The sequence below is a fragment of the Platalea leucorodia genome (assembly GCF_965183815.1).
Source record: "Platalea leucorodia genome assembly, contig: HAP1_HAP1_SCAFFOLD_405, whole genome shotgun sequence".
Classification (NCBI taxonomy): Eukaryota; Metazoa; Chordata; class Aves; order Pelecaniformes; family Threskiornithidae; genus Platalea; species Platalea leucorodia.
In genome coordinates, this window is record NW_028121179.1 from 1 (window position 1) to 18,196 (window position 18,196).

Sequence of the window (18,196 nt, forward strand, 5' to 3'; positions counted from 1 at the left end):
CGCGCTGATTGGCGCATGGGGGGCGGCGCGGCGGCCAATCAGGAGCGGCGGGGCGGGGCGGGCGGGTTCGGCGGGTTCCGTGGCGGCGGCGGCGGCGGGGGATGAGCGCGGAGCGGGCGCGGGAGATCCGCCGTGAGTCCGGGGCCTCCCGGGGCCCCCCGGGACCCCCCGGGACCCCCCCGGGCCCGGGCCCTCCCCGCGCCTCCTCAGGCGGCCCCTCCGCCCCCGTCCGTGTGTCCGTCCCGCTCCCCCCGCCCCGAGCTCCTCACCAACCCCCCGCCGGAGGGGTGCGGGGTGGGGGGTGAGGGGTCCCCGGGGTGGGTGAGGGTCCCCGGGGTGGGCAGAGGGGGTCCCTGGGGTGGGTGAGGGGGGTCCCCGGGGTGGGCAGGGGGGTCCCTGGGGTGGGTGAGGGGGGTCCCCGGGGTGGGGCAGGGGGTCCCCGGGGTGGGCAGGGGGGTCCCTGGGGTGGGTGAGGGTCCCTGGGATCGTGGGTGGCTCCCTGGGGTGGGCAGGGGGTCCCTGGGGTGGGTGAGGGTCCCTGGGGTGGGCAGAGGGGGTCCCTGGGGTGGGTGAGGGTCGCAGGGTGGGCAGAGGGGGTCCCTGGGGTGGGTGAGGGGGGTCCCCGGGGTGGGCAGAGGGGGTCCCTGGGGTGGGTGAGGGTCGCAGGGTGGGCAGGGGGTCCCTGGGGTGGGTGAGGGGGGTCCCCGGGGTGGGCAGAGGGGGTCCCTGGGGTGGGTGAGGGTCGCAGGGTGGGCAGGGGGGTCCCTGGGGTGGGTGAGGGGGGTCCCCGGGGTGGGGCAGGGGGTCCCCGGGGTGGGCAGGGGGGTCCCTGGGGTGGGTGAGGGTCCCTGGGATCGTGGGTGGCTCCCTGGGGTGGGCAGGGGGTCCCTGGGGTGGGTGAGGGTCCCTGGGGTGGGCAGAGGGGGTCCCTGGGGTGGGTGAGGGTCGCAGGGTGGGCAGAGGGGGTCCCTGGGGTGGGTGAGGGGGGTCCCCGGGGTGGGCAGAGGGGGTCCCTGGGGTGGGTGGGGGTCCCTGGGGTGGTGGTGGGGGTCTCCAGGGTCGCGGGTGGCTCCCTGGGGTGGGTGAGGGTCCCCAGGGTGGGCGGGGGGGTCCCTGGGGTGGTGCTGGGGGTCTTTGGGGTCGTGGGTGGCTCCCTGGGGTGGGTGAGGGTCCCCAGGGTGGGCAGGGGGCTCCCTGGGGTCGTGGGTGGCTCCCTGGGGTGGGAGGGGGGTCCCTGGGGTGGGGCAAGGGGGTCCCTGGGGTGGGTGAGGGGGTCACTGGGTGGCAGAGGGGTCTCTGGGGTGGTGGTGGGGGTCCCCGGGGTGACGAGGGGGTTCCCTGGGGTGGGTGGGGGTCGGTGGGTGTCAGAGGGGTCCCCGGGGTGGGGGGGGGGTCTCCCAGCGCTGCCCCCCCCCCCCCCCAGAGCTGCAGAAGGCGAAGGAGAAGGCGCAGCGCGGCGGGCGGGCGGTGGAGGAGGCCGCGCTCTGTAACCAGCTGGGGGAGATCCTGGCCAGCCATGGTGCGTCCCCCCCGCCCGCCCCGAGCCCCCTGCCCGCCCCCAAGCCCCTGCGCCCGAGCCCCCGCCCCACCCCCGAGCCCCCCGCCCGCCCCCAAGCCCCTGCCCCCGAGCCCCTGCCCCCGAGCCCCCCGCCCGCCCCTGAGCCCCCCGCCTGCCCCTGAGCCCCCACCCCTGAGCCCCCTGCTCGCCTCCGAGCCCCCACCCCTGAGCCCCCTGCCCACCTCCGAGCCCCCCACCCTGCCCCTGAGGCCCCCATCCTGCCCCTGAGCCCCCCCACCCCTGAGCCCCCCACCTCGGAGCCCCCTGCCCACCCCCGAGGCCCCCACCCCGCCTCTGAGCCCCCACCCCTGAGCCCCCTCCCCAGCCCTGAGCCCCCCGCCCGCCCCGGCAGGCCGCTACGAGGAGGCCCTGGAGGAGCACCGGCAGGAGCTGCGGCTGCTGGAGGGAGCCGGCGACAGCATCGGCTGTGCCGTGGCTCACCGCAAGATCGGCGAGCGCCTGGCCGAGCTGGAGAACTACGAGGCGGCGCTGAAAGTGGGGGTCTCGGGGTTTATTTTGGGGGGCGGGGGGGTCCGCAGTGGGGGCGGGGAGGTTTTTACGCCTCTCCGCGCCCCGCAGCACCAGCGGCAGCACCTGGAGCTGGCTCGCTCCCTCGCCGACGACACGGAGCAACAACGAGCCTGGGCGACCATCGGCCGGACGTACATGTTCGTCGCCGACAGCCGCTCGCCGGCGGAGGCGGCGCCGGCGCTGCGCGAAGCCGAACGGGCGTTCCGCACCAGCCTGGCCATCGTGGAGGAGAAACTGGAAGGTGAAGCCGCGCCGGGTGACCTCGGAGGGGCGTCCCGTCCCCGCTGGCCTCCCCGGGGAGATTCGCCCGCTCCCGAATCCGCCGGTTTTTTCCCCCAGGAGCCGTGCCGAGCCGGGAGTTGACGGAGATGAGGACGCGGCTTTACCTCAACCTAGGTTTGGTTTACGATAGCTTAAAGGAAGCGGCCAAGTGCGACCACTACATCAAAAAGAGCATTTTCCTGGCCGAGTAAGGACGGGCAGCGCGGGCAGGCGGCGGCGGTGGCGGCGGTGGGGAATCCGGCAGCGACGGCGGCTCCGTTCGCAGGCAGGGCCGCTTTTACGAAGATCTTTACCGCGCTTACTTCAACCTGGGGAACATCCGTCTGCGGGAGGGCGAGCACTCGGGGGCCCTGCGCTGCCTGGCCCGGGCGCGCGATTGCGCCCGCAGGATGAAGGAGAAGGGGCTGGAGAGCGAATGCTGCGGCAGCGCGGCCCAGGTGGGTGGCGTTTGGGGGGCTGGGGGGGGGGGGGACGCCCCGCCTTCGCCGCGGGGTTTGGTGGCCCCCTCTGAGCCCGCCGCCCCCCCCAGGTGCTGCTGAGTTTGGGCGACTTCGCGGCCGCCAAGCGCTCGCTGAAGCAAGCCTACGCGCTGGGCTCGCGGCAGCCCTGGCAGCGGGAGCTCGTCCGCTCCAACCTCCGCTACGGTGAGGCGGCCGCCGCGTCCCCGGGGGGGGGGGGACGGTGTCCCTAGGGCCAGGGAAGTGACCCCAGGGGCAGGACGGGGTTCCCAAGGGAAGGACGGCGTCCCCAGGGGCAGGATAACGTCCCCAGGGGAGGGATGGCATCCCCAGGGGAGAGGTGGTGTCCCCAGGGGCAGGACAGTGACCCCAGGGGCAGGATAATGTCCCCAGGGGAGAGATGGCATCCCCAGGGGCAGGACAGTGTCCCCAAAGGAGGGATGGTGTCCCCAGGGGCAGGACAGCGTCCCCAAGGGAAGGACAGTGTTCCCAGGGGCAGGACAACGTCCCCTAAGGAGGGACGGTGTCCCCAGGGGCAGGACAGTGTCCCCAAAGGAGGGATGGTGTTCCCAGGGGCAGGACAACGTCCCCTAAGGAGGGATGGTGTCCCCAGGGGCAGGACGGTGTCCCCAGGGGCAGGACAGTGACCCCAGGGAAGGGACGGCATCCCCCGGGGGGGGTGGCATCCCCACGGGTAGGACAATGTCCCCAGGAGCGGGATGGCATCCCCAGGGGAGAGGTGGTGTCCCCAGGGGCAGGACAGCGTCCCCAAGGGAAGGACGGTGTCCCCAGGGGCAGGACAACGTCCCCAGGGGAGAGATGGCATCCTCAGAGGAGGGACGGTGTCCCCAGGGGCAGGACAGCGTCCCCAAGGGCAGGATGGCATCCCCAGGGGAGGGATGGTGTCCCCAGGGAAGGGATCCCCAGGGGCCGGACAGCGTCCCCAGGGGAGAGATGGCATCCTCAGAGGAGGGACAACATCCCCAGGGGCAGGACAACGTCCCCAGGGGAGGGATGATGGCCCAGGGGGCTGCCAGCCCCCCCCCAGCTCTGCTCCCGTCCCCTCCTGCGGGTCGGGGCTGGGGACGCGCACGGGTGACGCTCGAGGGGACCCCGAGCCCGGGGGTGGCTTTGGGTCCCCGCCGCGCCCTGACGGCCGCCCCCGCAGCCACCAAGGTGACGCGGCTGCAGGAGGCTCTGGAGGAGGCAGCGGCCAGCGACCCCCCGACGGCGCTGGCCCTCTGCGAGCAGCTCGGGGACGCCTTCTCCAAGCACGGGGACTACGGCCGGGCCGTGCAGTACTACCAGCGGCAGGTGAGCGGGGCCGGGAGGGCTTTTGGGGGGTCCCGGGGGGTCGTCCCCGCTGACGGGGGGGTTCCCCGGGGGCAGCTGAGCTTCGCCCAGGCGCTGGGGAGGCCGGCGGGGGAGCTGGCCGTCATCCACGTCTCGCTGGCCACCACCTTCGGGGATTTGAAAGATCACGAGCGAGCCGTCCACCATTACCGGCAGGAGCTGGCCCTGCACCGGGGCGACGCGCTGGAGGTGAGCTGGGGGCCCTGGGGGGGTCTGGGGGTCCCTGGGGGGGTCCTGGGGTCCTTGGGGGAGTCTCTGGGTCCTTCAGGGGGTTCTGGGGTCCCTGGAGGGGGTCCAGGGGTTCCTGGGGTCCCTGGGGGGCTCCTTGGGTCCTTGGGGGAGTCTCTGGGTCCTTCAGGGGGGTCCTGGGGTCCCTGGGGGTCTCCTTGGGTCCTTGGGGGAGTCTCTGGGTCCTTCAGGGGGTTCCTCGGGTCCCTGGGGGGCTTCTTGGGTGCCTGAGATGCTCCCTGGGCCCTTGGGGGGGCTCCTTCAGGTCCTTAGGGGGCTTCTGGGGTCCCTGGGGGGTTCCTCAGGCCCCTCAGGGGGTTCCTTGGGTCCCTGGGGGGGCTTCTGGGGTCCCTGAGATGGTCCCTAGGGGTGCTCCTCAGGTCCTTAGGGGGCTTCTGGGGTCCCTGGGGGGGGTCCTGGGATCCTTGGGGGAGTCTCTGGGTCCTTCAGGGGGCTTCTGGGGTCCCTGGGGGGGCTTCTGGGGTGCCTGAGATGCTCACCGGGTTCTTGAGGGGGCTCGTTGGGTCCCTGGGGGGGCTCTTTAGGTCCTTGAGGGAATCTCTGGGTCCCTGGGGGGGCTTCTGGGGTCCCTGTGGGGTTCCTCAGGCCCCTCAGCGGGTTCCTTGGGTCCCTGGGGGGGGCTTCTGGGGTCCCTGGGGGGTCCCTGGGGTCCTTGAGGGAGTCTCTGGATCCCTGAGGGGGTCCTGCGGTCCCTGGGGGGTCCCTTGGGTCCCTGGGGGGCTCCTTGGGTCCTTGGGGGAGTCTCTGGGTCCTTCAGGGGGTTCTGGGGTCCCTGGGGGGCTCCCCGCATCCCTCAGATGTGTGTGTGGGGGGGTCTCAGCGAGGCTGTCCCCAGGTCGGGGTGGGAGGTGACACGGGCACGGTGGCTGTGGGGACCCGTGGGGTGGCCCTGGCCCCCCCCGGGGGGAGGGTCCGGGGCTCGGCGTGGGCCCCCCCGGGGTCGGGCGCCGACTCCCGGCGCTGCGCAGGAGGGGAAGACGTGGCTGAACGTGGCGCTGGCCATGGAGGAGGCGGGCGAGCCCCCCGCCGAGCTCCTGCCCTGCCTCCGCACCGCGCTGGGGCGAGCCGAGGCGGCCGGAGCCCCCCGGTTGCAGGTAACTGGGGGGGGGGGGGGGCTGGGGACGGGGGGGGGCGTCCCCGCTGCTGCGGTCCGGCGCCCGACCTTCCTCCTCCTCCTCTTCCTCCCCAGCGGCAGATCCTGCGGCACCTCCACGCGCTGCAGCTGCGGGCCGGCGACGCCGAGGCTGCCGCCGGCACCGCGGCCCGGCTGGGGGGGCTCGGGGGCGGCGAGGAGGAGGAGGAGGAGGAGGAAGGAGCGGAGAGCAGCGAGGCGCAGGATGAGAGCGAGCTGGAGCTGTCGGAGAGCGGTGAGGGGGTTTTGGGGGGCTGCGGGGTCCCCGGGGCGGGGGTCTTCCTCCCGGGGGAGTCTTCCTCACGGCGGGGGGGGGGGGGTCTCTTCCAGAGGGGGAGGAAGACGAACTCGAAGGCTACACCAAGAGCGTCCCTGGGCGCCGGCGGATCAGCAAGGTGAGGGGCGCTGGGTCTCCCCCCGACGCCCCCAAAGAGGGGTGGGGGGTCCCCCTCCCTCCTGACACCCCCAAAGATGGGGGGGGCTCCCCCGTCCCTTGACACCCCCCAAAAAGGGGTGGGGGGGGGGTCCCCCTTCCCTTCACACCGCCAAAGATGGGGGGGGGGGGGGCTCCCCCGTCCCTTGACACCCCCCAAAAAGGGGTGGGGGGGGGGTCCCCCTTCCCTTCACACCCCCAAAGATGGGGGGGGCTCCCCTTTCCCCCGACACCCCCAAAAAGGGGTGGTGGTGGGGGGTCCCCCTTCCCTTCACACCGCCAAAGATGGGGGGGCTCCCCCTTCCCTTGACACCCCCAAAGATGGGGGGGGTCTCCCCCTTACCCCTGACACCCTCCTCCAAAAAGGGGTGGGGGGGGGGGGGGTCCCCCTTCCCTTGACACCCCCAAAGATGGGTGGGGGGTCTCCCCTCCGACACCCTAAAAGAGGGGTGGGGGGGTCCCCCTTTCCCCTGACACCCCCAAAGAGGGGAGGGGGGCTCCCCTTTCCTCTGACACCCCCCAAAAGAGGGGTGGGGAGCTCCCCCTTCCCTTGACACCCCCGAAGATGGGTGGGGGGTCCCCCTTTCCCCTGACACCCCCAAAGAGGGCTGGGGGGGGCTCCCCCTTCCCTTGACACCCCCAAAGATGGGGGGGCTCCCCCTTCCCTTGACACCTCCAAAGATGGGTGGGGGGTCTCCCGACACCCCAAAGAGGGGTGGGGTCTCCCCCTGCCACCCCCAAAGGGGGGTGGGGGTCTCCCCAACACCCCCCAAGCGGGCTGGGGGGGTCCCCCGGGTGCCGGGGTGCCTCCCGGGGGGTCCCCACCGTGTCCCCCCCCCCCCCCGGTGCCGGCAGTGGAACCGGCGGAACGAGCGGGGCGAGACCCCCCTGCACCGCGCCTGCATCGAGGGCGACCTGCGCCGCGTCCAGCTCTTCCTCAGGCAGGTGGGCGAGGGGGGGCCGGGGGGCGCGGGGGGCCCCCGCGGCACGGCACGGCCTCACCGCCTGTCCCATCCCCCCCCCCCCCCCCCTTTTCTAGGGGCACCCCCTGAACCCCCGCGACTACTGCGGCTGGACCCCGCTGCACGAGGCCTGCAACCACGGGCACCTGGGTGAGTGGGGGCAGCGGGGGGCGGGCAGGGCCCCCCACAGCGGGCAGAGCCCCCCCCCCCGGGGTGCAGGCAGAGCCCCTGGGGCGCGGGCAGAGCCCCCCCGGAGCCCCCCCAGAGTGCAGGCAGAGCCCCCCCCCCCCCCCCGGGGTGCAGGCAGAGCCCCCCTGGAGAGGGCAGAGCCCCCCAGGGTGCAGGCAGAGCCCCCGGGGTGCAGGCAGAGCCCCCCCCGGAGCGGGCAGAGCCCCCCAGGGTGCAGGCAGAGCCCCTCAGGGCGCGGGCAGAGCCCCCCGGGGTGCAGGCAGAGCCCCCCCCGGAGCAGGCAGAGCCCCCCGGAGCGGGCAGAGCCCCTCAGGGTGCAGGCAGAGCCCTCTGGGGTGCAGGCAGGGCCCCCCCCGGAGCAGGCAGAGCCCCCCGGAGCGGGCAGAGCCCCTCAGGGTGCAGGCAGAGCCCTCTGGGGTGCAGGCAGAGCCCCCCCCGGAGCAGGCAGAGCCCCCCGGAGCAGGCAGGGCCCCCCGGGGTGCAGGCAGAGCCCCCCCCGGAGCAGGCAGGGCCCCCCGGAGTGGGCAGAGCCACTCAGGGTGCAGGCAGGGCCCCCCGGGGTGCAGGCAGGGCCCCCCCCCGGAGCAGGCAGGGCCCCCCGGGGTGCAGGCAGGGCCCCCCATCACCTCCCGCTGTCCCCCAGAGATCGTCCGGCTGCTGCTGGACCGAGGGGCGGCGCTGGACGACCCCGGGGGGCCGGGCTGCGAGGGCATCACCCCCCTGCACGACGCCCTCAGCTGCGGCCATTTCGAAGTGGCGGAGCTGTTGGTGCGGCGGGGAGCGTCGGTGACGGCCAGGAACGCCAGGGTGAGGCGCCGGGGCGGCGGGGACAGCGGGACGGGCAAAGCGGGGGGACGCCGGGACAGCGCCGCCTCTGTCCCCCCGTCCATCCGTCCGTCCGTCGCAGGGCCTGACGCCGCTGGGGACGCTGGAGGAGTGGGCGAGCACCTACGGCGAGGAGCTGGACCAGGAGACGCGGCAGCGGTGCCGGGCGGCCGAGTGCTTGCTCAAGGAGACGGCGGCGGCGGCGGCGGGAGGAGGTGGGACGCGGCGATGGCGGCACCCCGCTCTCCCCGCCGCTTTTGGGGAGGCCGGGGTGGGCTGAGGGTGCCGGTGTCCCCCCGCCGCAGCCCCGCCAGCGCGGCTCTCCCAGGACTCGCCGCTGTTCGACGCCGAGCGGCAAATCCCGCCGCCGCGCTCCCCGCCGGCGGCAGAGCCGGAGGACAGCGACATGTCACCGCTGAGGCCGGTGAAGAAGCGGCAGCGGGTGCCGCAGGAGGGAGCGGGGCTGGAGCCGGCGCCGGCCGAGTACGAAGCTGCCATCCGAGGCCTTGGCAGCGCCAAATCCCTTCTCAGCAGCGGCACCGCGCCGGCGTGCCGGCAACCGGCACCGCGGCCGGCCCTCATCCCAGCCGAGCAGTACCTGGAGGAGGAGGACTGGCTGGAAGACGACCTAGGGGGGTCCCGGGGGGGCCGTAAGCGGCCGCGCCGGGAACCCCAGGACCCGGCGACCTCTTCGGGGGACGGCACGGGACTGGAGAGCGACGGCGAGGGCCCCGCTCCGGCCCGGCAGCAGCTGCGGCGTCGCCGGAGCGTGCAAAGCCGGCTCACCCGCCTGGTGGAGAGGATCCCACCGGAGCGCTGCCGGGAACGCCGGCCCCCCGAGGCGGCCGGGACCCCTTTCCCTACCGAGGATGAGGATGAGCAGAGCCCGCCCTGCCTGCCTGCACCGCTGCCTGCGCCGCTGCCCGCGCCGTTGCCCGCGCCGCTGCCCGCTCTCCGCGTGCGGGTCCGGGTCCAGGACAACGTCTTCCTCATCCCCGTGCCCCAAAGGTGAGAGCTTCGTCCCCAACTTTGGGACAAACCCCCCCCCTCCCCGTCCCCTTTGGGACCCCCGTGCCGGGCGGCCGCGCTCGCCGCTGACCCTCCCGGTTGTGCCGTGGCGGTAGCGAGAGCCGCGCCGTGGGCTGGCTGGCGGAGCGGGCGGCCGAGCGGTATTACCAAAGCTGCGGGCTGCTGCCGCGGCTCCTCCTCAAGAAAGAGGGGGCTCTCCTGGCCCCCCAGGACCCGGTGGGCGACGTCCTGCAGAGCAACGAGGAGGTGAGCGCCGAGCCCGGACCCCCCCGCCCCGCGCCGGGGAGCGCCGCCGGCACGGCCGCCGGTGAAGGCGGTGGGGGCGCCGGCGGTGACGGCTCTGGCGGTTGCAGGTGCTGGCGGAGGTGCAGGGCTGGGACCTGCCGCCCCTGGCCGAGCGCTACCGCAGGGCTTGCCAGAGCCTGGCGGTGGGTAAGGACCCCCCGGCCCCTCCCCGGCCCCTCCCCGGCCCCTTGGGGACCCTTTGTCCCCTCCCCGGGGGTGGGTAAGGACCCCTTGTCTGTTCCCCGGCCCCTTGGGGACCCCCCAGCCCTTCCCCAGTGGTGGGTAAGGACTCCCCCGTCCCCTCCCCAGTGGTGGGCAAGGACCCCTGTCCCTTCCCCGTTCCCTCCCCGTCCCCTTGGGGCCCCCCGGCCCCTCCCCAGTGGGGGGCAAGGACCCCCGGCCCCTTGGGGACCCTCCCAGCCCCTCCCCAGTGGTGGGCAAGGACCCCCGTCCCCTCCCCGTTCCCTTGGGGACCCCCTGTCCCCTCCCCAGTGGTGGGCAAGGGCCTCTGTCCCCTCTGTGTCCCCTCCCCAGCCCCTTGGGGACCCTTTGTCCCCTCCCCAGTGGTGGGCAAGGACCCCCCCGGCCCCTCCCCGTTCTCTTGGGGACCCCCTGTCCCCTCCCCGTCCCCTCCCCAGTGGTGGGCAAGGACCCCTGTCCCCTCCGTGTCCCCTCCGTGTCCCCTCCGTGTCCCCTCTCCCTCCCCTGGGGCTGGGGGTCCCTGTCCCTGCCCAGCGCCATCACCAAGGACTGAGGGGGTCCCGGGGGGGGGGGGCTCGGGGCTCCCCCAGGCTGGGGGTGGGGGGGGAGGTCCCCAGGGCCACCCGAGGCCACCCAGGGCCACCAGAGGCCACCTCCTCTCCCGGCAGAGCCTCACCCGCTGCTGCTGAAGGTGACGGAGCTGCAGGAGCAGAGCCCGGGGCTGGGGCTGGGGGGGGGCCTGGCCCCGCGCCCCCCCCACCTCCCCCCGCTCCTGCGGGCCCTCAAGCTGCAGGCGCCGCTGCGCCAGCTCCGCCTGCGCGGCTGCGGCCTGCCCGACGCCGCGGCCGCCGACCTGCTGGCCACGCTGGCCACCCTCCCCGCCCTCACCCTCCTCGACCTGGCCGGGAATCGATTCGGCGCCCAGGGCTTGCGGCAGCTCCTGCCCCGGCAGCCCGGCACCGCCGGCGCCTTCCAGGTAGGGCCGGGCTGGGGGGGCCGCGGGGGCGGGAGCCCCGGCACCGGGGGGGCCGGCGCCGGCTTTGCCCGGCCGAGCCGGGGGTTGCGGTGTGGGGCCCCCAGTCAGCCCCCGCCTAAACCTCTTGGCCCCCAAACCGCACCCTTGGCCCCTAAACCCCGTCTTTGGCCCCTAAACCCCGTCTTTGTGCCCCTAAACCCCGTCTTTGTGCCCCTAAACCCCGTCTTTGGCCCCTAAACCCCGTCTTCGTCCCCCTAAACCCCGTCTTCACCCCCTTAGACCGTGTGTCCTTCCCCTTAGACTGCGTCTTTGTCCCTTAAACCCTGTCTTTGTCCCCTTAGACTGCGTCTTCATCCCCTAAACCCCGTCTTTGTGCCCCTAAACCCCGTCTTCGTCCCCCTAAACCCCATCGTCACCCCCTTAGACCGCGTCTTTGTCCCCTTAAACCCCATCTCCGTCCCCTTAAACCCCGTCTCCATCCCTTAACCCCATCTTCGTCCCCCTAAACCCCATCTTCACCCCCTTAGACCATGTGTCCTTCCCCTTAGACTGCATCTTTGTGCCCCTAAACCCCGTCTTTGTGCCCCTAAACCCCGTCTTTGTGCCCCTAAACCCTGTCTTTGTCCCCTAAACCCCGTCTTTGTGCCCCTAAACTCCGTCTTCGTCCCCCTAAACCCCATCTTCACCCCCTTAGACCGTGTGTCCTTCCCCTTAGACTGCATCTTCATCCCCTAAACCCCGTCTTTGTCCCCTAAACCCCATCTTCGTCCCCCTAAACCGCATCGTCACCCCCTTAGACCACATCTTTGTCCCCTTAAACCCCGTCTCCGTCCCCTTAAACCCATCTTTGTCCCCCTAAACCCCATCTTCACCCCCTTAGACTGTGTCCATCCCCTTAGACTGCATCTTCATCCCCTAAACCCTGTCTTTGTCCCCTTAGACCGCGTCTTTGTCCCCTAAACCCCGTCTTTGTCCCCTTAACCCCATCTTCATCCCCCTAAACCCCATCTTTGTCCCCTAAACCCTGTCTTTGTCCCCTTAACCCCATCTTCGTCCCCCTAAACCCCGTCTTTGTCCCCTTAGACCGCGTCTTTGTCCCCTTAGACCGCGTCTTTGTCCCCCTAAACCCTATCTTCACCCCCTTAGACCGCATCTTTGTCCCTTAGACCACGTCTTTGTCCCCTTAGACTGTCTCCATCCCCTAAACCCCGTCTCCATCCCTTAACCCTGTCTTCGACCCCCTAAACCCCATCTTCACCCCCTTAGACCACGTGTCCATCCCCTTAGACTGCGTCTTCGTCCCCTAAACCCTGTCTTTGTCCCCTTAGACCGCGTCTTTGTCCCCTTAGACCATGTCTCCGTCCCCTAAACCCTCGTCTTTGTCCCCTTTGACCATGTCTTCATCCCCTAAACCCCATCTTTGTCCCCTAAACCACGTCATCGCCCCCTTAAACCACGTTGTCATCCCCTAAACCGCGTTGTTGTCCCTTTAAACCATGTCTCTGTCCCCTAAACCCCATCTTTGTCCCCCTAAATCCCATCTTTGTCCCCTTAGACTGCATCTTCGTCCCCTAAACCCTGTCTTTGTCCCCTTAGACCATGTCTTTGTCTCCTTAAACCCGTCTTCGTCCCCTTAAACCATGTCTCTGTCCCTTAACCCCGTCTTTGTCCCCTTTGACCGTGTCTTTGTCCCCTTAGACCGTGTCTTTGTCCCCTTAGACTGTGTCTCCATCCCTTAAACCCCATCTTTGTCCCCTAAATCCCATCTTTGTCCCCTAAACCTCACCTCCATCCCCCTAAACCTCCCCTCCGTCCCCCTAAACTGTGTCACCGCCCCCTAGACCACGTCTTCGTCCCTTAAACCACGTTGTCGCCCCCTTAAACCATGTTTTTGTCCCCCTTAACCACATCTTCGTCCCCTTTAAAGCGCGTCTTTGTCCCCTAAACCTCTTCTTTGACTCCCGAACGCCGCCTCCGTTCCCTCTAAGCCTCGCCTCCGTCCCCTAAACCTCTTCATCCGTCCCCTAAACCTCGCATCTGTTTGTCTGTCCCCCAAATCTTGAGTCCGTCCCTCCCTTAAACTCGTTCCCCCTTAAACCCCTTCTCCTTCGTCCCCTAATCCCCCCACCCGTCCCCTAAGCTTGGCCTTCGTCCCCAAATCTCTTCCTTGTCCCTTAAACCTCGTGTCCATCTCCCCTTAAACCTGGCCTTCGTCCCCTGAATCTCCTTCTTGTGCCCCAAATCTCTCGTCTGTCCCCCCTTAAACCCCTCGTCCATCCCCCTAAAACCTGGCCTTCGTCCCCTAAACCCATCCTTCACCCCCTAAAACCCAGCCTTTGTCCCCTAAAACCCGGCCTTCGTCCCCTAAAACCCGGCCTTCGTCCCCTTAAACCTGGCCTTCGTCCCCTTAAACCTGGCCTTTACCCCCCCCAAACCCGCCCTTCGACTCCTAAACCCGCCCTTCATCCCCCTAAACCCGGCCTTCGCCTCCTTAAACCTGCCCTTTGTCCCCTAAACCCGGCCTTTGTCCCCTTAAACCTGGCCTTTACCCCCCTAAACCCGTCCTGCATCCCCTAAAACCCGTCCTGCATCCCCTAAAACCCAGCCTTCGCCTCCTTAAACCTGGCCTTCGTCCCCTTAAACCTGGCCTTTACCCCCCTAAACCCGCCCTTCGACTCCTAAACCCAGCCTTCATCCCCTTAAACCCAGCCTTCGCCTCCTTAAACCCGGCCTTCGTCCCCTTAAACCTGGCCTTTACCCCCCTAAACCCACCCTTCGACTCCTAAACCCAGCCTTCATCCCCCTAAACCCGGCCTTTGTCCCCTTAAACCTGGCCTTTACGCCCCTAAACCCGGCCTTGGCCCCCTAAACCCATCCTTTGCCTCCTTAAACCCAGCCTTTGCCCCCCTAAACCCAGCCTTCGCCCCCTCAACCTCTCTTTTGTCCCCCAAACCCCTCGCCCGTCCCGGCAGAGCCTGGAGGAGCTGGACCTGAGCCTAAACCCCCTGGGCGACGCCAGCTGCCGGCCCCTGGCCCTGCTGCTGCAGTCCTGCCTGGCGCTCACCACCCTGCGGCTGCAGGCCTGCGGCTTCACCGACGCCTTCGCCCTCGCCGGTAAGCGGCCGCGGCACCGCGCCGGCACCGCCGGCCACCCGCGCGGTTCTAACCGCGCCGGCGTTTCCTCCCAGGAACCGCCCGGCTGCAGACCTTGGTCCTGTCCTGCAACGCCCTGGGGCCGGCGGCGCTGGAGCGGCTCCTCGGTGATCTGCCGTGCCGCAGCCTCGGCCGGCTGGAGCTGGGCTCCGTCGCCGGGCCGGGCCCCCAGCCCCTCACCGGGACCCTCGGCGGGTACCTGGCGCAGGTGAGAGCGGTCCCCGAGGGGACGTCGGGTGCCGGGGGGACCCCGCTTCCCCGGTGTCGGCGTCGTGCCGGCGTCGTGCCGGTGTCGGCGTCGTGCCGGTGTCGGCATCGTGCCGGTGTCGGCGTTCCCTTCCCGCAGGAGGGCTGCGCTCTGAGCCACCTCACGCTCTCCGGGAACCGCCTGGGTGACGGGGACGTCTTGGCGGTGGCCAGGTGAGGGGACAAAACGGGGGGACGTTTTGGGGTCCTGGCACCGGGATCCTCGCCCTCCGTCTCCCAACGGCGACCCCGCGCCGACTCCGGTGCCGGGACGCGCCGGGGACGAGGCGGGGACCCCGTCGCCATCTCCCCCCACCCGCAGGTGCCTCCCCGCTTGCCCGGCGCTGGTTTCCCTGGATTTTTCGGCCAATCCCGGCATCAGCGCGGCGGGGCTGCGGGCGCTGCTCTCCGCCCTGGAAGAGCGAAGCCGGGGGCTGCAGTTCCTCAGTCTGGCAGGTACGGCAGCGGCGCGGGCAGCGGCGCGGGCAGGGGGTGGGCGAGCCCCTGGGGGGCTAACGGTAGCCCCTTTCCTCCCAGGCTGCTCCGTGGAGGGTCCCCTGGACGCGGCGACTTGGGCCAGAACCGCCGGCACCATCCGGGATCTCCGGCTCTGCGGTCGGCACGTCAGCCGGAGCGACCAGCGAGACGTCGGCAAAGCCTGGCGCGGTCCTGCCGGCACGGCGCTCGGCGCCGTCGCGCGGCACCGTAAGCTCTTCTGTAAGAGCCTCTAAAGTGCCGGCAGCGCCGGCATCTCGTGGTTTTAACCGGCACGGCCATTACACACCATATTTATGAACGCGGCTGCTGCTTTCTGGGATCCCGGCGTCGCCGGCGCTCGCGAGGCGGGTGACGGACCGGTGATTTATTGTCCCTGGCTTCCTCTAAACACCAGTAAGGACTGGGAGGGGACTGGGAGGCTCAAAACGGGAGGGAACGGCGGTGCCGGCGCGCGCCGGCCGGCTCAGGAGTGGAGGAAGCGGTTGAAGGCGTTGTAGGCAGATTCCAGGTCGAACAGCATCTGCCGGACCTGGGAATCGTCCAGCTCATCCGACGCCGACATCCCGCTGAGCGTCTGGAGCCTGGGAGAAGGCAGGGCCGCGTCAGCGGCACGCCGGCACCCCAGAAACGGTGCCGGTAAGGGTGCCGGCACGCCGGCGCTCACCATTGGTTGACTTTCTGCCTGCCCTCGAAGTCGGGGGGCAGGTGGCTCATCCGGTTCATCGTCTCCATCAGCTCCCGTAGGTCCGGCTGGATCTGGGGAGGGAATTTGGGGTGAGCCGCCGCGCCAGCGTCGCCAAACCGGGGCTCCCGGCGCTGCCGCGGCACGCGGACGAACCCTACCTCGTCCATGGCTCGGATCTCCAGGCGCAGCTTGTCCATCACCGTGATGAAGAGCTGCGAGAGAGCAAGCGTTCGGCTCAACCGCGACCCTGCCCGGCTCAACCGCGACCCTTCCCGCCCCCCCAAAACCACCAAAGCCGAGCCCCGGCACCGCCCCGGCACCGTACGGAGACGATATCGGCGATGCAGCGGTTGAGGTTGCCCTTGTCGTCCTTGATGGTGATGGGCCGGTCCTCCTTGATCCTCTCCATGGCCAAGGGGCAGTCGAGCTGCGGGGAGACGAGGCCGTGAGCGGCGCAACCGGCGCCCGGTTTTGGCGCCGTCGGTCGCGGCAAGCGCCGTGGCTCACCCGGAACTTGCGGCAGAAGTCGTCGATGGAGCTGATCTCGGAGCCTTGCACTTGTTTGAGGGCGGCTTTGAACTGGACCAGGAGGCGGGAGCAGGCGGCCGTGTACCTGGGGAGGGGGCGGGGGGGTTGGGGACGGCCCCGTCCCCTCCGGCGGGGACACGCGGGACCCTCCGCGGCGCGCCGGCGGCCGAGCACTTACTCGTTAGGCGAGACGCAGTCCTTGATGTAGGCTTTCTCCAGAGCCTGCAGCGTCTTCACCACCGCAAAGAGCTCGGCCATGTTGTCGTACCTGCAACCGCAACGGGGGGGGGACCGTGGTGGACGGGGAGCCGCGTCGCAGCAGGGACCGCGGCGGCGAACGGGGGGAGCGCGGTGGGAGCCGCGTCGCAGGAGGGACCGGGATGGGGGAATGGGGGACCACCATGGTGGAGAACGGGGTTCCGGGAGGGACCGGGGTGGAGAAGAGGGGCCCGCGATGGGCAGCGGTGCCCCAGGAGGGACCGCGGTGGAGGACGGGGGACCGCGATGGCCAGCGGGGTCCCAGGAAGGGCCACGATGGAGAAGAGGGGACCACGATGGCACCAGGGTGGAGAAATGGGGTCCCCGGAGGCACCGCGATGGAGAGAAGGGGACCATGACGCAGAACGGTGTCCTAGGAAGAACTGGGATGGAGAATGGGGGACCGCGATGGAGAACGGTGTCCCAGGAAGGGCCACGATGGCACCAGGACGGAGAAATGGGGTCCCAGGAGGGACCGGGATGGAGAGAAGGGGACTGGGATGGAGCCTGGTGTCCCAGGAGGAACGGTGGTGGAGAGGGACCAGGATGGAGAAGAGGGGACAGGGATGAACAAGAGGGGACTACGATGGAGAACGGTGCCCCAGGAGGGACCGCGGTGGAGGACGGGGGACCGCGATGGCCAGTGGGGTCTGAGGAAGGGCCACGATGGAGAACGGGGGACCACGATGGCACTGGGATAGAGAAATGGGGTCCCAGGAGGGAGCGGGATGGACGACGGTGTCCCTGGAGGGACCGGGATGGAGAGCCACGTCCTAGGAGGGACCACGATGGAGAAGAGGGGACTGCGACGAAGAACAGTGACCCACGGGGAACCGTGATGGAGAACGGTGTCCTAGGAAGAACTGGGACGGAGGGGACCAGGATGGAGCCCGGTGGCCCAGGAGGAACGGTGATGGAGAACGGTGTCCCAGGAAGGGCCACGATGGAGAACGGGGGACCACGATGGCACCAGGGTGGAGAAACGGGGTCCCCGGAGGCACCGCGATGGAGAGAAGGGGACCGGGATGGAGAACGGTGTCCTAGGAAGAACTGGGATGGAGAATGGGGGACCGCGGTGGGGGACGGGGACGGACAGCGGTGTCCCAGGAGGGACGGGGATGGAGAAGAGAGGACGGCGATGCCACCGGGATGGCGAAATGGGGTCCCAGGAGGCACCGCGACGGAGAATGAGGGACGGTGATGGCACCAGGATGGCGAAATGGGGTCCCAGGAGGGACCGGGACGGAGAACGGTGTCCTGGGAAGATCTGGGATGGAGAACGGGGGACCGCGGTGGAGAAGGGCGTCCCAGGAGGGACCGGGACGGAGAAGAGGGGACCGCGATGGAGAACGGTGACCCAGGAGGGACCACGACGCCACCACGATGGAGAGACCGGGTCCCAGGAGGGACCGCGATGAAGAGAAGGGACCAGGCTGCAGCGCGGTGGCCCGGGCCACCGTCACCCGAGGGGTGTGGGCCCTTGCCGTGCCGGTGGCCGTGCCGGTGGCCGTGCCGGTGGCCGCCGTGGCCTCATCCCTTGCCCGCGGCGGGGCCGACGCGGCGGGGCCGGACTCACTTCTCCCTCTCCCTGGCGTTCTTGTAGAGCTTCACCTCCTGCCGGGGACAAGGGGGGAGACGGGGGCGGCTCAGGGCCGGGCCGGGGCGGCTCAGGGCCGGGGCGGGGGCGGCTCAGGGCCGGGGCGGGGGCGGCTCGGCCCCGGGGCCCTGCCCGGACCCAGCCCGGGGCCTGCGGGGGCCGCACTCACCTCGTACAGCTCCGGCTTGGGCCCGGGGGCTGCCAAGGGAACGGGGACAGCGTTAGAGAGGGGCTGGGGACACCGGTTCCCCGCCCCCGGCAGCCCCGGTTCCCCGCCCCCGGTAGCCCCGGTGCCCCCCGCGGTAGCCCCAGGCCTGCGGGGCCCGGTCCCGCCGGTCTCACCTCCCATCGCGGGCGGCCCCGCGATACCGTGGAACATCCCGGAGGGGTCCCCGCCTCCGCCCGGAGGGGCCCGGCCCCGGCCCCGGCCCCGTTACCGGTTCCCCCTTCCCCGCTCCGCGCTTCCGCAAAATGGCGGCGGCTCGAGGGTGCGGCGCTCGGCTGATCGCGCCTGGCCGGGGGGGGGGGGGGAGGCGCGGTGCCGCCGGGGCGGGGCGAGGGCGGGAGGGGCGGGGCCGGGGGTTTTGGCGGGAAAAGGGGGGGGGGTTTGGCGGGAAACGCTGCCCCACCCCCCCCAGGGTCTGGGGGGCGCTGCCCGGGGGGGGGAGGGGCTGGGGGAGCCCGGACATGGCGGGGCCTCGGCGGGAGCGGGCAGGGAGCGGGCAGGGGTCAGCGCTGCAGGCAGGGGTCAGGGCTGCAGGCAGGGGT

General features: G+C 70.9%; 2 protein-coding genes across 3 annotated transcripts; one reads left to right on the plus strand and one right to left on the minus strand.

The window, feature by feature from the left end:
* Window positions 1-101: 101 nt before the first annotated feature.
* On the plus strand, window positions 102-14,862 carry TONSL (tonsoku like, DNA repair protein; the record flags this gene model as incomplete). 2 transcript variants are annotated; one of them, XM_082339074.1, is made up of 25 exons in its annotated part: window positions 102-132; window positions 1,424-1,519; window positions 1,911-2,053; window positions 2,138-2,330; window positions 2,429-2,558; window positions 2,637-2,808; window positions 2,901-3,015; window positions 3,998-4,143; window positions 4,219-4,371; window positions 5,400-5,525; window positions 5,621-5,798; window positions 5,894-5,958; window positions 6,852-6,941; window positions 7,036-7,108; window positions 7,791-7,954; window positions 8,055-8,187; window positions 8,278-8,980; window positions 9,097-9,247; window positions 9,355-9,433; window positions 10,156-10,463; window positions 13,436-13,577; window positions 13,652-13,824; window positions 13,963-14,036; window positions 14,185-14,318; window positions 14,400-14,862. In XM_082339074.1, 25 exons carry the CDS (start codon window positions 102-104, stop codon window positions 14,591-14,593), a joined length of 3,966 nt encoding a protein of 1,321 aa, XP_082195200.1. In that variant the 3' UTR covers window positions 14,594-14,862. The 2 variants fall into 2 exon arrangements, with proteins under 2 accessions (XP_082195200.1, XP_082195199.1); XM_082339073.1 differs by having other exon boundaries at window positions 13,652-14,036.
* On the minus strand, window positions 14,705-17,925 carry VPS28 (VPS28 subunit of ESCRT-I). Its single transcript, XM_082339075.1, has 9 exons — window positions 17,771-17,925; window positions 17,598-17,626; window positions 17,408-17,445; window positions 15,752-15,841; window positions 15,553-15,658; window positions 15,371-15,472; window positions 15,204-15,257; window positions 15,025-15,116; window positions 14,705-14,941 (listed from the first exon to the last, which is right to left on the minus strand). The coding sequence occupies exons 1-9, from the start codon at window positions 17,805-17,807 to the stop codon at window positions 14,824-14,826; spliced, it is 666 nt and encodes a 221-aa protein (XP_082195201.1). The 5' UTR covers window positions 17,808-17,925; the 3' UTR covers window positions 14,705-14,823.
* Window positions 17,926-18,196: the final 271 nt, after the last annotated feature.